This window comes from Typopeltis vanoorti, chromosome 18 (genome assembly GCF_054136105.1).
Source record: "Typopeltis vanoorti isolate ZY-2024b chromosome 18, IOZ_Tvanoo_1.0, whole genome shotgun sequence".
Taxonomy (NCBI): Eukaryota; Metazoa; Arthropoda; class Arachnida; order Uropygi; family Thelyphonidae; genus Typopeltis; species Typopeltis vanoorti.
Genome location: NC_143566.1, coordinates 88,779,200 through 88,794,565, shown reverse-complemented (window position 1 = coordinate 88,794,565; position 15,366 = coordinate 88,779,200). Strand labels below are relative to the sequence as shown.

The window sequence follows — 15,366 nt, the reverse complement described above, 5'->3', positions numbered from 1 at the left end:
AAGCAAGAACTGACTATATACCCAGAATCAGGATGATATATCATGTAAGAGTTGGATAAATAGCATCATTAAGCAGGAAATGCAGAAGTTAAAGTTTTGGAGGGAATATAAAAAAAAAAAAGTTATGAACAAGCTCATGAGAAGCACAAGGCACAGGCAAGAAGAGTGGCTAGTATGGTAAGGAAGGTCAAAACTAATTATGAGAGGATGCTAGCTGATAAGACCAAAAGAAATTCCAGACTTCTTGAACATAATGCATTCTCCATAGCTACATTCTTCCATTTGATCAAAAGAATATAGTCTGACTTGTCGTTCCACATCATGGACTTGCAATACTTCAGAGACTAGTCACAATGTTCTTAATACCAGTATAGTCTTGGTGGTGTTTGGCTTAAGCACAGATGTCCTTGCACAGAAACTGAGACCAGCAGTTCCACAAATTATGGACTCTACAACCAGTTGCAGAGTCCATAATTTGTGTAAAATGAATGCTGATCACCGTGTAACACTAAAGGAAAGGAGACTAGCAGTCCTTCACATAGTGTCTTAATAATCTGAACTGCACTACACATTTTGCTCTCTAGATGATAATTTTTGTCGCTCTTCTAAGATTCCATCCCATAATTCTAGGCACTTTTGGGTATTTCAGTGTTAGCTTCTCAGATCTGCTTGGATGAGATATCAAACTCACATTGCCACCAGCTGATTAGTTGAGTCCAGTTCAGTTGAGTGATGCATTCTTTAACCTATGATGATGATGATAAGAATACAGATATAATTTTTTTTTCATTCTAAAACAGAAGATATCTCAATAAAAATATTGAGACTGAATGCAAAACAATTAATTATAAAATTAACTGTGCTGGCTTAGCTGCCTTGAGTAGATAACATATCTACTCGTCAACTAACAGGCAGTGGGTTCAAATGCCACTACTTAAAAAATCTTCATGAATATTTTTAAGTGCAGACGATTTCATCACTAAGTGTGAAACCACAGACCTGCTTACTATAGCAACTCATAAGAGGTTCCATATTTAGTTTTCTGGAGCAGAGTATTCAGCTTATCTACCCTTTGGTTTACCAACTTTCATGAATAAGAGTCACATAAAAAATTTATAAATAAAAAAATTACACACTTACCAGATGCACAAGGTACAGCTTTACAAGTCTTTTTCTTTAGATTTTCTTGGCAATACTTAAACTTTAAGCATGACTGTGTCAACTTAGGAGTTGCATGCTGCCAACCAGCAGGAAATCCCTTTATGTGTGCCACCCGATCAATAACAGCACGATAAAAAGCTGAATAATCAAAAGGACAACTAAAAAAAATAAATATATAAATAAATAGGAAGCACATTAAAATATTTTTTTAAAATTTAAATTATTTTAATTTCAATAAAAATTAAAATAAAAACTGGTTATGATCGGCTGCAACCACTTGCTAGCAAGTGATTTACTTTGGCCAGCTTAGCTCATTCCTGTTTAATCTGATTTTGCCTTTCTTACCATACTAGTCATCCTTCTTGCTTGCACTTTGTACTGCTTATGCATATGCTGATCACCTTTTTCTTTAGATTTCCTCTATCCTCCAACTAGGAAGATATCCTTTTGTAGCAGTTATGCTTACTGGGTTTGATAGACTTTCTTTTGTAAGAAGAAGCCACAATACAGGAAGGCAGAGCTGACTTGACAAGAGAGGCTGTATACTGCAAGTAACCCACCAGTTAATGGACAAATCAAGCAAGCATGTGAAAGCACAAGTAGTATGCTGGTAAGAAATGGGTTAATTAACCTAAATGCCCTTTTCTGTAATCAGTCAAGGATTAGTGGTATGAGAATTGTGATATGTTTAAAGTTAATAGTTGCTCAGAAACATAACAAATTGAGTGAAAGAGGAAAAACTAATTTCCAGGATGTTGAGAAGGCAATAACTGTGACAGGTTTATACCAAGAAGAGAGATGGTTAGAGTCAGCTCAACAAAATAAATAATATTCCAAGATGGGACCGAGTTTTGCAAGCACTGAAATTAACAACACTGTGCAGAATCCCACTGAAGAATGGTTCAGAAATGAAAATTTATATTTGCATACATAGACATTTATATACTGGAAGTTTTGGTGATTTGTGTAATGCAAAGTTTGTTAAATGAAAAACAAGAGCGGCATGTACTGCCCTCAACAAAACTCTGGCCTGGATTTGCAATCAACTGGAAAAAGGCAGTGATATATTATGGAAGGAAGACTGTAGGTGAAAGGAAGGATCTTATTTGACCATTAGTTGCAAAGTTTTGTGTTGCAGATGTCAAAAGATGAGAACCCATTATGTAATACCTGGCCTTTGCATCAAATGTCATCACAAATGACTTAGAGATGTCACAGGTAACCTTAAGATTCACAAAACCTTTCCATAAAATTTCTCAAAAGGTAAGTGATATAAGCAAGAATATCCTCTATTCATCAACACTGAGAGATCCAATCTTTTGATCATTTACTGGTTGAGAGGATTTCAAGTAGTACAAAAGCTGAACATTCATAAATATTTCATATCTTTTGCAAAAAATTCAAGGGATATCAATTAGATAATAATTTGATGATAACCCTTTGTATCCCTTCTTAGGAAAAGGATCACATATGGAGGTTGCATGTGAGCTAATTTCCATGCTACAAGTTAAATATCAGTAAAATAGAAGAGTATATAAAAAAACCAGGACCAGAAGACTTTTGATGGTCAGTATGGACAGGATTCTTCTCATCTCTTTCTGATGAAAAATCATGGAGACATTAAATATTGGAATGGTAAAAAGGACTTAACTGAGAATATCACTACAAGAATCTATGGAAAAACATGAAGCCCTAAGAATGGCTTTTTCTATTGAAAAGTATGTATATATCAAAATTGTTCAAGTGCTAAACAGGTAGAAGGAATAATAATAATAAATATATAAATAAATAGGTACAAAACACTTCATCTTCAATCATCAAGGTAGAAGGAAGACTGGACTATGTGAAACCTAACAGCTTTTGGCAAGGGACCAGAAAGCATGATCCATTTGGACACAATGCAAGATTTTCCTTTTGAACTGTTCAAAACTAATTTTGAATATGTAGAACGTTATTATTTTATTTTTTTTTTGCTTGATTGCAAATTAAATTAAACTTGCTAAGAAATTATATTCTTGTTTAATTCTTTATCTAAGTGTATCTAACAAAGTTTATGCATGAAGTTTTCTTACACTTGGATATAGGATAAAACAAGAATATAATTACTTGGCAAGTTTAATTTAATTGGTTTTGAATATGTTGATAATTTCCTTTCCATTACTGTCTGCTTTATATAAGCACCAAATTAGCAACACACATGATAATATTTAAAACACTTTTAATATATGAATCAGAGCTGGGTTAGTAATACAACAGCTAACCAAAGAATAGAGATCAAAGATATGAGAATTTAAGTAACAAGCAGGAAGATCCCCAAGCAAATCAATAGCATTGGTAGTAAAATTATATTAAAAATGAAGAATAACAGAATAGAAGTTGGCATTATAAAAAAATATTAAAGAATCTGTAGGTAGAACCAATCTAAAACGATATGGTGATAAATAAAATGAGAGATGAAAGACTGGCTTAAAGAAAAAACACCATGCAAAAGACTAGTGAAAGAGCAAAATACAGGCAGATTAAGGCATTTGAAGAATGAAATATAACATCTATATTGATTTATGTTTATTAGACACATGTATTCATAAGAATATAGTAATTTTATTACTGCAAATATTTCAACTAGAAACTAATTGGTCATCATCAGTGCATCAGCATAATCACAAGGTGAAGCTACAACAACAACAACAAAAAAATGTTAATCCTATTTACAGAGCTGAGCCACATGCCAGATGACACCTACATGGTTGCAATAAAATGAGATTATAATTAAGGTGCAAATTTAAAATTAAGTGATTTTAAATAAAATAAAATTTAATTAGGTAATGAAATGACACATTATATTAAATTTAATTTAAAAAATAATAATAATGATAATTAATTAAAATGGGGAGGAAACTACTGCTTGCCATTTATAAGGATGAGACTCTCCCAAATCTTGGCAATAGAAAGACAGTCATTCCAATTTAAATTTGAACCATTTAGAAGTGTTTCAGCACTCTTTTCAAATAACCACTCACTCAAAACAAAATCTGCACTGATGTGCAAGAAATGCCACATTTATCAGGTATATTGTGGTTAATATAATATTAGAGTTCTTGTAGTCGTTTTACAAAAGAACATCCTGTTTGTCCAAAGTACAAGCAGAGGCACTCACATTGAAGATGGTAAACACCGGCGGGGGGGTATTTTTCATGGATTGTAACCAAGAGGAGATTTTGTTGATAAAGAAAAAAATAGGAAATAATTAATACCCTTTCAAGATCTTAGCAATTGTCATAGAGATACCTCCAATATATGATCTCACCTTGAATATTCACAATGTTCCACTCTCTTCTTAGGTATTAGAACTATCATCAGCAAAAACCATCTTTCAACTGCAATATGCAGTTCCATTTTATTCCTCTCCTTGTAACGTTTTTCATAACCCAATCACTATGTTAAAAAATCCAGACTTTACAAACCCAGCCTCACAGTTGTGCATTAACAGAAGTTTTACTTTCTTTATACATTTCTTTTATTTTCACATATTTATCAGGAATTCCATAGGTTCTAAATAATTATCCAACATACCTTTCTCTCTACATATATTAATACAATCAAAAGTTTTGGCAAATACATAAGAGAGACTTTTGCAAGGATCATTTCTTCCTTGGACATCTGTACTGGTCACTTTGATAACTACTAACAAAATTTGGATTATAGCTGCTTTTTATTGCTTAAGGTTTGTTTATTCAAGTTATGCAGAAACTCACAGTTTCTGAATAACTAGAATAAAATAGAGGATAGAATTATTGGTTACCAAATGTTGTACAGGTTACACTGTTCGACCAATTTTGATCTTTTATTCCTTGACTTGTGAAGAATGAGTGATCATCATGAATCATGTTGGAGATTTAACAGAATATTGACAGCACTAGGCAAGATTAAAAACTATTTTTAATGCTTCCAATATTTTGTCTCTGAATATGTTGTAGACATCTTCAGAGATTACAACTAACAATTGCAACTTATGCACACTGTTGTGTCCTGCTTTCTTAAAATCTATTGATATATGTACTATACGTTGGGTCCTTCCTAAGGAGTCACGTGGTACCTCTAAAACACAAAGGAATTGCCTCAGGGTCGAGCCAAAACCAGCGTGGCAAAGTCTTTGAAATCTCACTTCTCTTCAAACATTAGGAATATTTATATTTTTTAGCTGTGCCACCTAAGCTATTAGATTAAGTTAAACATGTCTTAATCGAGAAGTGATCTCAAAGGCGTACTACAATGACTAGTGATTTGCAATCGTGACCTATAACATAATCTATTTTCTCCTGCTTAGATTCGTATCTTTTTTGCAAGTGGTGCATCGGATTCTAATACTCAGACACTCAGATTAAAGATAGCAAAGGTTTATTTGACACATTAATACAATTTACAATACAAAGAAACTCAATCCAAAACTTCAATGTTAATCAGAGGAAATTATAGGTATCCTTATTAAGTAAGGACATCAAGAAGCAACATCAATATGTTATTTCACAAACTGACAAAACTTGATGCAATATGACAAAACTGATTAATGCAATATTCACATTAATCTTCATATCATATCACATTACTCAGACTAAACCTTTTCAATAATTTCAAAAACATACACATTAGTTTAACCGTATAGGAGTTACCTCACTATGCGTTCTAATATTAAAGTGCTACAGTCCTGACTTAATTATATGGAAGTCCTCAATCTCCCTTAATCTCATTTATAGCATCTTAATTTTCTTATACACATTATATAGACAAAGAATTTTCAAAGCTACCATACACACTGGTTCTTCATACTTGTTCCTTCACTTCTGACTGCCGTTCTCTGATCGATCTCCCTTCCGATTCATTTAGTTGGTGCTATGACATGGATTTCTTCGGCCAAAGGTAAGTCCACGTGATCCAGCATAACTAGCCCATTCCAGATATAACGATGGCATAAGGCGATTCTGCTTCCGTGAAGCCTGTTGCCTAGATGCTGAGCCCTTTCCATGGATTGCCTGTCAGTTGGATGGAGATGTGTTCTTTCATCGTACGATTAGGAGCGCCTGATCCTTTCCAGCTCGTAAGTGGCATAGCCTATTACTGCCCTTGGGATTCCCAACAGAACTCTTTGCTGATCCTTCATCAGAGCACTCCTGGACAGAGACGCTCTTCTGTGTAACCGTCTACCCACCAGAATACCTGAGACTCAGCCAAGAGAGAAGAGAAAAAAAAAAAGCCTTGTGTGTGTGGGGGGGTTCCTAACCCTCTTATATCATCTCCCCTATCGGTAATCACTATAACTCATGTAGCTCACCCAACGTGTATAATTTCTCCCACGTGGGTCTTGTTTCATATCATTTGTTTTTTCTGACCACTCACTTCTGCACGTGCCGTGGGTGCGCAACTGCCTGGGGGGGTGCCCGCGCACTTTGAACTTTTGTTCACAGCAGCTTAATGCAAGTCATACTACAAAACATTGTATTATCAATTCAAACAAAATATTATTAATTTATAACGTATCACTGGCATTATACAATCAAGTAAGTATTCCTTCCTTGAAATATTCACAATCTTTTTTCTTTATAATAATGTAATCTATATTTTACCAGCTGCATACAGCACATACCTAGAAGCAAGCATATTCCCTACAAGGTTTTTCCTGTTAAACGATGATAAAATTAGAATTCTTAGGAATCTCAATTTATTAAAGTTTAACAACACAAAGGCAACATCATACTGAATGAAACATGTGGCTATGACTCTAGAGTCATAGCAATGTGTTTCTGCAATTACATCTGCAACTTACAATACATGGTCTTGTGAACCATGTATTGGATACCACTCACAGGATCTCCTGGGGAAAAAAAAAAAAAAAACACCATAACCATGCTACATCACAGTAAATTTAAGAAGAAAAAAAACTGTTTTTGTATCTGCAACAGCACTCAGAGATAAACCAAATTTAAACAAATACGGTTGCAAGAAACTTCCCAAAATATGGGAAAGATTAATTCACAGAGATCCCAATTTAACACCTAGGTCTCCCACAAACACTCATAGAGGATGTACCACACAATATGATAAGTCGAAACTATATCTATCTAGGCAACTAAATTGGCTGGCTTGTCTAAAAGATGTTGGAATACAAGATTAATATCTAATTGCATCAAGTTAAAAATTAAATTCCATTTGAAAAAAAGACCTCCGTATATACAGATATGCCAGCCTTGCACTACTGAGAACAGATCACTGCAGCACATGTCAGCCTCGCTGCTACCAACGTCACCATCAGCTCACTACAATCAGAGATCTCAGTGATCCTCAACCCTAGCTTTAAGTCCATTCTCTGACATTTCAGAAGCATTTGCACAAAAATAATTTGAAAATAGGAAACAAACATATCAAAAAGTATAATATTCTGTACAATTCTAAATCATAACCACAAATTCAACCTCTCCATACCATAGTGAATCTCTCTTCAAAAAGGCTCAACAAAGATGCCATCAGCGCCATTAGCCTCAGCCACAATTTTTGCCATAGCACTGAAAGAAGTGCAATGCTAGACCTAATTACAGCTCAGAATCTGTCACATGGCTACAGAAACAGCCAATAACATCAGACTTGATGCTTTTCTAGCAGTGAAACTGACAAGATTGTCTAGATCCTGTTGAAAAAAGGTCTAGAGATCAGAATTTAGTGTACTAGAGTTTGCTGTTCTGCATGTTATGGTTGTTTATTAAGCACATAGTTTGCTGAATGAAAAGGAAGAGCCTAGGAGCATACTGTCATTACTGTCATTAGCAAAGCTGTGTATCGGAGTTTGTAGTCAACTGGAGTAGGTCACTAATATACAAAAGGAAGAGAGTGGGAAACAGAACAGAGCCCTGTGGAACCTACTTGTGGAACAAACTGTGCTTTGTGAAGCACATAGTTTGTTGAATGAGAAGGAAGAGCCTAGAAGCATACTGTCATTAGCAAAGCTGTGTATCGGGGTTTGTAGTCAACTGGAGTGGGTCACTAATATACAGAAGGAAGAGAGTGGGAAACAGAACAGAGCCCTGTGGAACTCCAGTTGCATAGCTAGAAGGACCTCAACCATTGCACTTAGTGTGTATCCAGTCAGAAAACTGGCAATCCAGTTAAAAGTCAGGGAATAGACAGATAATTGTAGCTTACTTAATAGACCCTTGTGCCAGACTATGAAAGTAACCACCTGGGACTCGACAAATTTTTCCATGGTGTTTGTCAAGATACGAGCGATCTAGGTAAGTAGATCCTCTGTTGATTGAGAGTAAAAGAATTCATACTGGAAATCATTTATTAGTTGAGCACTTTCAAAGCAGCACAGGAGTTGAATGCTGATATAAGAGAGATTAGGTGGTAGTTAGATGGTAAGGATTTGTCACTCTTCTTGGGAATTGGCTGTGTGTGAGCTAATTTCCATGCTGTGAGATAGATAGCAGTAAAATATAAAATATGAAGCATAAAAAAGTGACACAGAATGGGTGTTAACTCTGGAACACACACACACCTTTAGAACGATTGGAGATATGCCATCAGGGCCAGGAGACTTCTTTGTATCTAATTTGGATAAAAATCTTCTTATCTCTTTCTAGCAAAAGCTCAATGAGGTTGCTGTGTGGTGAGTGTCTGGAATGGTTGGAAAAAAGGGAGCATTTACTAGTCATCCATGCAAGAATTAAAGGAAAAGTAAGAAGCTAGGAGGTTAGCTTTTTCTGTGGGTGGTGATACAATAGAACCATCTGATAACAGTGGCAGAAGCAGTGATGGACAGAAGTTATGGCTGATGGCTTTGTCAAGAAACCAGAAGGTGTCTGCCATTTGGACAGGATGGAAGTTTCTTGTTTTTAGCTTTTTCAACATCCACTTTGGATGAGTTGATAATTTTCTTGCAGGTATTTTGTGCTTTAGTCAGTAAAGGAAGATGTCATTCTGGATGAAAGCCAGTTGCAACAAGCTCAATTCTTCACTTGTAGCCATAGTGCATCTTTTGGAGAACCAAGGCTTGTAGAGTGGAATGAGGATAAATAAATGTTTCCATACCTATGAGGATTATTTCAGTAACACATCTGGTTCATATGTTTGGGTCAAAATGTTAGAACAGCACCCTGGCCAAAGATATGAGGCATAAAAACTGAAGACATCATTCCACTTAGCATTTTTATAATGCCATACTTTAATGTATCACAGGTTTACAACCTTTAAAAAAAAATTTTTTTCATGAATATATGTATAAGCCTCTGCACGAATGCATGCATATGCTGAAATGACCTGTGAATGCAACCTCTGTTTTCATTCATTTATTTCACGTAAGGTTGATTTAACTGTTTTGAATTAATATATTTCACAGGAATGCATCTGCCATATAAATCACAAACTATCATATTCTCTCTTTACAAATTGCAAAATGTACAAGACAATGCTTTCAATCAATATAAATAAACAATTTTAAACTTACCTACCAATTATAATTGATGATAAATATAAAGGATCAGTTAAGAAATGAGACAGGAGAGCACCCTGTATTCCACACACATTCCATTTGGCAAGTTTATCACTACAAGACATGGAAAGTGAAATACTCCCTCTACCTGGCTTGGTTCGTAATGCACCCGTAATATGATAATTTATTCCTTCACCCTTTGGATCTTGTGGTCCATCAGGTGCGCATTTTGCTCCTGTCCTACAACCAAAAAGGCAGAATAGGGAGAAAAGAAAAAAAAAAAAAAAAAAAGAATAATCAGCAATATTAATGTTTGCAATAAAAAATAATCATTCATTTATCCAGCATTCATTCACTGCATGCTTCAATATAAGATGAACAATACTAAATAAAAGATGAAAAATTGCTATTATAGTTAGTATCATTACTCAAATACTCAGTAAGAAGATTCGTTCCAGATGTCATTATGAATGTCTTTCTTTAACTTTATTTCATATCGATATACAGTAAACCCTCGTATAACATGGATGTTAGGTTCCATAGAAATGGCACGTTATATAAATCATGTCATGCAAGACTTAGATCACATAGAAAAAAGTACGGTTATGTTCTGAAATTTTTTTAAAATTATATAAACAACAATGACATATCCAACAAAAATATATTTTTATTTCATTCAGATAATTCATGTAAGTTAAGAAAACATATAAACTATGAAACAAATACATAGTACAAACTTATAAAAATTACAAATTGTATGTAAACTTCATTGCACATAATGTATAAATGTTGTAGGCAAATTAATCATCATTCACTTTCTTCAAAACTAACATTTTGAAGATGTACTTTATTTACGAGTGGCCGGACGTTGTCATCACTTGGACATCATTTGTATAATTCTCATTGCATACTTTGGCTGATTTAGTTATCAAGAAGTTAGTAATAAGACCTCGCTTATCACTATGCAGCAATTTTTTTATTAAGTTCATAATATGGAGCTAAACAAATATCCAATTGTCTCATGAATTTTCCGAGCGCTCCATTGAGGGTTCATTATCCGTAAAATACCTTCTTAACTTTCTTGCCAAGTTCAATCCTTCTGCTAATTTCTTTAAACTGAATTCTTTAACGGATTCATCACAATCAGAATCTTCGGCAGAACTTTCCCTGCCATTTGTTAATAGTACCAGTTCCTCCTCATTTAAATCTGTTTCCCTGTCAATTAATTCACTAATTTCGTTTTCAACCATATCGCAAAGCCCTTTAATTGGCCATTACCATAAAAATAAATTTTTACATAAAAAAAAAAACATTATATATTGTATGTAACTCACCAGAAAATAAAGTGCTTAGCTTGAGATTAACACACTTATGATTTTTAATATGCTTTCCTGGCAGAAAACGAAGACAATTTTCAACAATAAACACTTTATATGATAAACAATTGACGTACATGCATGCTAAAGGGTATTTCCCCTAATATAAATATAAATTCACTACTTATAACTACATGCCCGATACGGGCAGACACAAATTTAATGAAGATAAAATTTGATTTTTAAGTCGCGCAATGAAAAATATATGAAAATATAAAGGATTACTACAATTTGTAGACAGTGTTATATCAAAACCGTGTTGTATAAGTACCCGTTGAACAAGGGTTACTACAATTTGTAGATCGCGTTATATCAAAACTACGTTGTATAAGTACCACATTATATGAGGGTTACCTGTATTTAACATCTTCTCCAGTGCCTTAATAAACATGATGATGGGCTCAAAATGGGTAAGTGATTTAAAAACATTCACAAACATCCATTCCTTTAGCATGATTCAATCACAAAGACTGTTGGTCTGAAGTGCAGAGACATCACCCTTCAACCAGCCAGGTCAGCAAATCAAATATACACTGCTATCATATAAACTCTGGTCTCATAAACATATCTTCCTTACTGGAGAGAAAATGCCAACTACATCCATAGGTGGGAGATGACTTTCATTGACTGATGAAATATCACCACCCTACTTACAGGAACTTATATTCTTTTTCCTAACCTTTCTCTGGTGCAACATAACACTTATTTTTAAAGATAGCATGCTGATAAAAACAAAGCATACTCAGACAAGTGCATGTTAGGGATAGCTAACACCTTTAGGTAAGGTAGAAGGAGAAGTACTTGATGTTGCAGCCCTGCCAGCCACTTGGTGTACCATTCAGTTGCTATCTCTTACAAGTGTGCCTTGTGTCACAACCTGTGAGATACATGAGGCTATCAGACCATCAATTAACAGAGTCAGTAGAAAACATGGATAAGCCCAATAAACTAATTAAAGTAGGTGAATAATTATCAAGAATAATTAATCTGTTTAGATTACTTTTTAATGTTTAGATAATCAAAGAATAGTTTTTTTTTTCATTCTGCTTTAATGTATATGGACACATACTTTTAATAGAACTGTATTAAAGCCAACATGTCAGTCAATAAATAAATATTTTGGACTATTATATAATTTTAATTATTTTTAGCCCCCTCTGCCACTCTCAAAAATATCAGTGCTTGGATGATAAATTATATTGCCACCCTACTTATACACAACAAGTTTAGCTTCTTTCTTTTCTTTTTTTTTTTCACTAAATTTTCTCTTTATTATTAACATCTGACCTCCACAGAGTCAGAGACTAATCGTGGGAAGTACACACTATTGAACACAACCTCATCCAACTGTACCTTAAACTGATTCAATGTGTCTACATTGAATCAGTTGCAGTGGAACAATTTTTTCTTCTTTCCACTACCTTAGAACCTGCAATGTTGTAAGACTCTTATTAAATAGGCATGACAATGTTACTGCCAATTGCTTGGAACATTCCCTTATGATGTGGTGATATGTCATCAAATCATATTGCCTTATTGACATCAAGGTTATTTATTTCCTTAAATACTTCTTGCTCACTCACAATTAAGCCATCCTCTTCTATGTCCTCCACACTTACGTTCTTCATGATTCCACCCTGATCAGGATGAAACATGCTTATAAATTGATCACGAATACCTCAACAATGTCTTCTGCAGCAGTTACCATTTTACCACTTTCATCCATTAACATCAATTTAGTATGATCATTCTTTCTTTCTTCTACTTGCCACATATCTAAAAAAAAAACTCTAGTCTTCACCTGATTTGCCAATACTACACTTTTGTTTTTCCTTACTAAATGAGTCACTCTCCTGGCTTGTTCTTTATACTCTTCATGTAACTGATTATTACCATTATTCATCCTGTACTGTCTTAAAAGTATCTTCTTCTTCCAGATTTCATTGCTTAAGTCCTCATTCATTCATTTTCCACCTATCTTATTCAGCCTTTTGGCCTTTGGAATACATTCACACATTGACTTATGTATTTCTTTGTCAGTTCTCAAGCAGCATTTATTTCCTTACTGCTCAACTCCTCATTCCATGCTATAGTTCCAAGCTGTCTCCTAAACTTGTCATAATCACCAGCCCTTATAATTCCACATATATCCTTTCCTCACAGAAGTCTGCATATGGTTAGCCACAATCCAGGTGATCACTTCATGATCATCCTCACAAACTGGAGGAAAGTGTGAAACCCCCACTCACAATTCTGATGAAATTATCAGATTTAAAACTCACCATCCTCACGTGCCCTCCTTTACATGCTGCCTGAGATAGTTATCTCTCAGGAACTCGGAAAATTCATTTTTGTAATTCCAAAATGCTATCTCTTCATTCCAATCTATACTGCCATAATTAAAATCACCCATAATAATTAGGTTGTTCAACTAACAAGTACCCATTTTGCTAAAAGCTATCAACCTGTTATATACAACATTAAGTTCATTGCTACCCTCTTCTGAAAAAACTCAGGTATATGAAGAGGAGGTATTAGAGCTGTTGCACAAACTGTACAAGGATTTGACAATAGGTTCCAATGGAATATCAGCAGGGGTAGTAAAAGGGTGTTCAGCTGAACTCGCTATTCTTTTGACCAGGCTATATAATTTGAGTCTCAGAACAGGGAAGATAATCTAATTACCTAAATTTAGTTAATTATTAATTTAGATGTGTTTTCTCCATAAAACATCGGTGATAATCAGCATCTAAGCATCCATACTAGAGAGACAGATATGAGTAAAACACATAAGTTGGATGGCAACCCCACCAACCAGGATACCTATTGTCATGCTAGTAACTTGATATGGGGAAACAAATATTACTTTAAGTCTCAATGAAATCTAAACTGGATGGATAACATGGAAAATGATGCACACAAATTGGAAAAGGTTAACAAATTTTGGAAAAAGAAAAATGTGGTGAAATATGCTAAAAAAAACATTAAAAGCATAGCACATAAAGAAGAAGAATGAGATAAAATGTTAAATGAAGAAAATATAGAAATTGCAGTTCTTACGGAAACTTAAAGGACCAAAAGAAACAATTATCATATCAAATATAGTGACGTAGACAAACAAATACATGAAAAAGCTGGCATAATGATTTGGATCCATAAATCAATTAAAGTAAAAATAACTCATTATACACACTGGAATGAAAGAATATTAGAAGTGCAATTAAAATTAAATAAAACAAATTTAACAGTTGTTGGAATGTATACCCCCAAAGAATGAAAAGAAAAAGAAAACGCAGTTTTACAAACAGTTAACAAGGAATATATGAAAAAGTAAATGCAACAGACAATATAATTATAGCTAGAGATCTTAATGCCAGAATAAGAATGAAAAAAAATTAATAATCTTAATTTAATTAATAATTAAAAATGAAAAATGACTGACTGATTATATAATATAATAATTATAAAATAATGAACACAAAAATATACATAAAGTAGTCTATTATTGATTTTTGTCCTCTTGCACACCATGTACACAAAAATATACATGGTGTGCAAGAGGACAAAAATCAATAATAGACTACTTTATAGCAAATGAAAAAAGCAGCAAACCCTACCTAGACATTAAAGTCAGGAAAGGGCTAGAAATAGATCAATATTTAGTGCAGGCAAAATTAAAGTTTCACCAAATTGGTTACAAAAAATGCAAAAAAGAAACAAACTAGAGAAACAAAATCTAATTACAAGTAAGACTACTAAATGATTTAAATATAAGAAACTTATACCAACAAAGAATTAATAACCGTTTAGAAAAAATACAAGGAAATGAAGACATTGAGAAAGACTGGAATAATATAAAAGAAATTATTACATCAGTAGCATACGAAAGTCTAGGAGCACACAAAAAATATCATTAAAATAAAAAAATTACATATACAGGACAATGAAATAAAAACAATAATTGAAAATAAAAAGCTGGCCTTGAAAAGATGGTTAAGTAGCAAAAAAAAAAAAATTTAAAAAAATAAGATGAAATTGAATATAAAAAAAGATGAGCAACAGCCAAAAGAGAAACCAGAAAGAGACACAGAGAAACCTGAGAAAAATTTAACTGGTAATTAGTTTACGGAATTAACAGCACAAATGAAGTATATTAATTAAAGGTAACTTTAATGAATCACTTCTACAGGGTGTTCGGGATAAATTTGACATATTTATAATTAATTATATTTTTCCGTAAGTTACATGTATTAACACACACTTCTCTTCATTTAAAAGTTTGGACCCTTCTTCATTCATATACAAGATGTCAGAAAGGATGGATAGCTGGAATCCACCTGAATCATGGAA

The 15,366-nt window shown here is 33.7% G+C and overlaps 1 protein-coding gene across 4 annotated transcripts in view; it reads right to left on the bottom strand.

Moving 5' to 3' along the window:
* Positions 1-15,366, bottom strand: part of Adat1 (Adenosine deaminase, tRNA-specific 1) — a 136,841-nt gene that overhangs the window by 53,537 nt on the left and 67,938 nt on the right. For all 4 annotated transcript variants that reach the window (XR_016549788.1, XM_090407944.1, XM_090407943.1 and 1 more), the window contains exons 7-8: positions 9,656-9,880; positions 1,141-1,319 (exon numbers count right to left, since the gene is read on the bottom strand). Coding sequence is in view for 3 of the 4 variants with exons in the window: in XM_090407944.1 (XP_090264070.1) it covers positions 1,141-1,319; positions 9,656-9,880 (404 nt within the window). In the remaining variant the exon portion in view is untranslated. The remainder of the gene's footprint in view (positions 1-1,140; positions 1,320-9,655; positions 9,881-15,366) is intronic.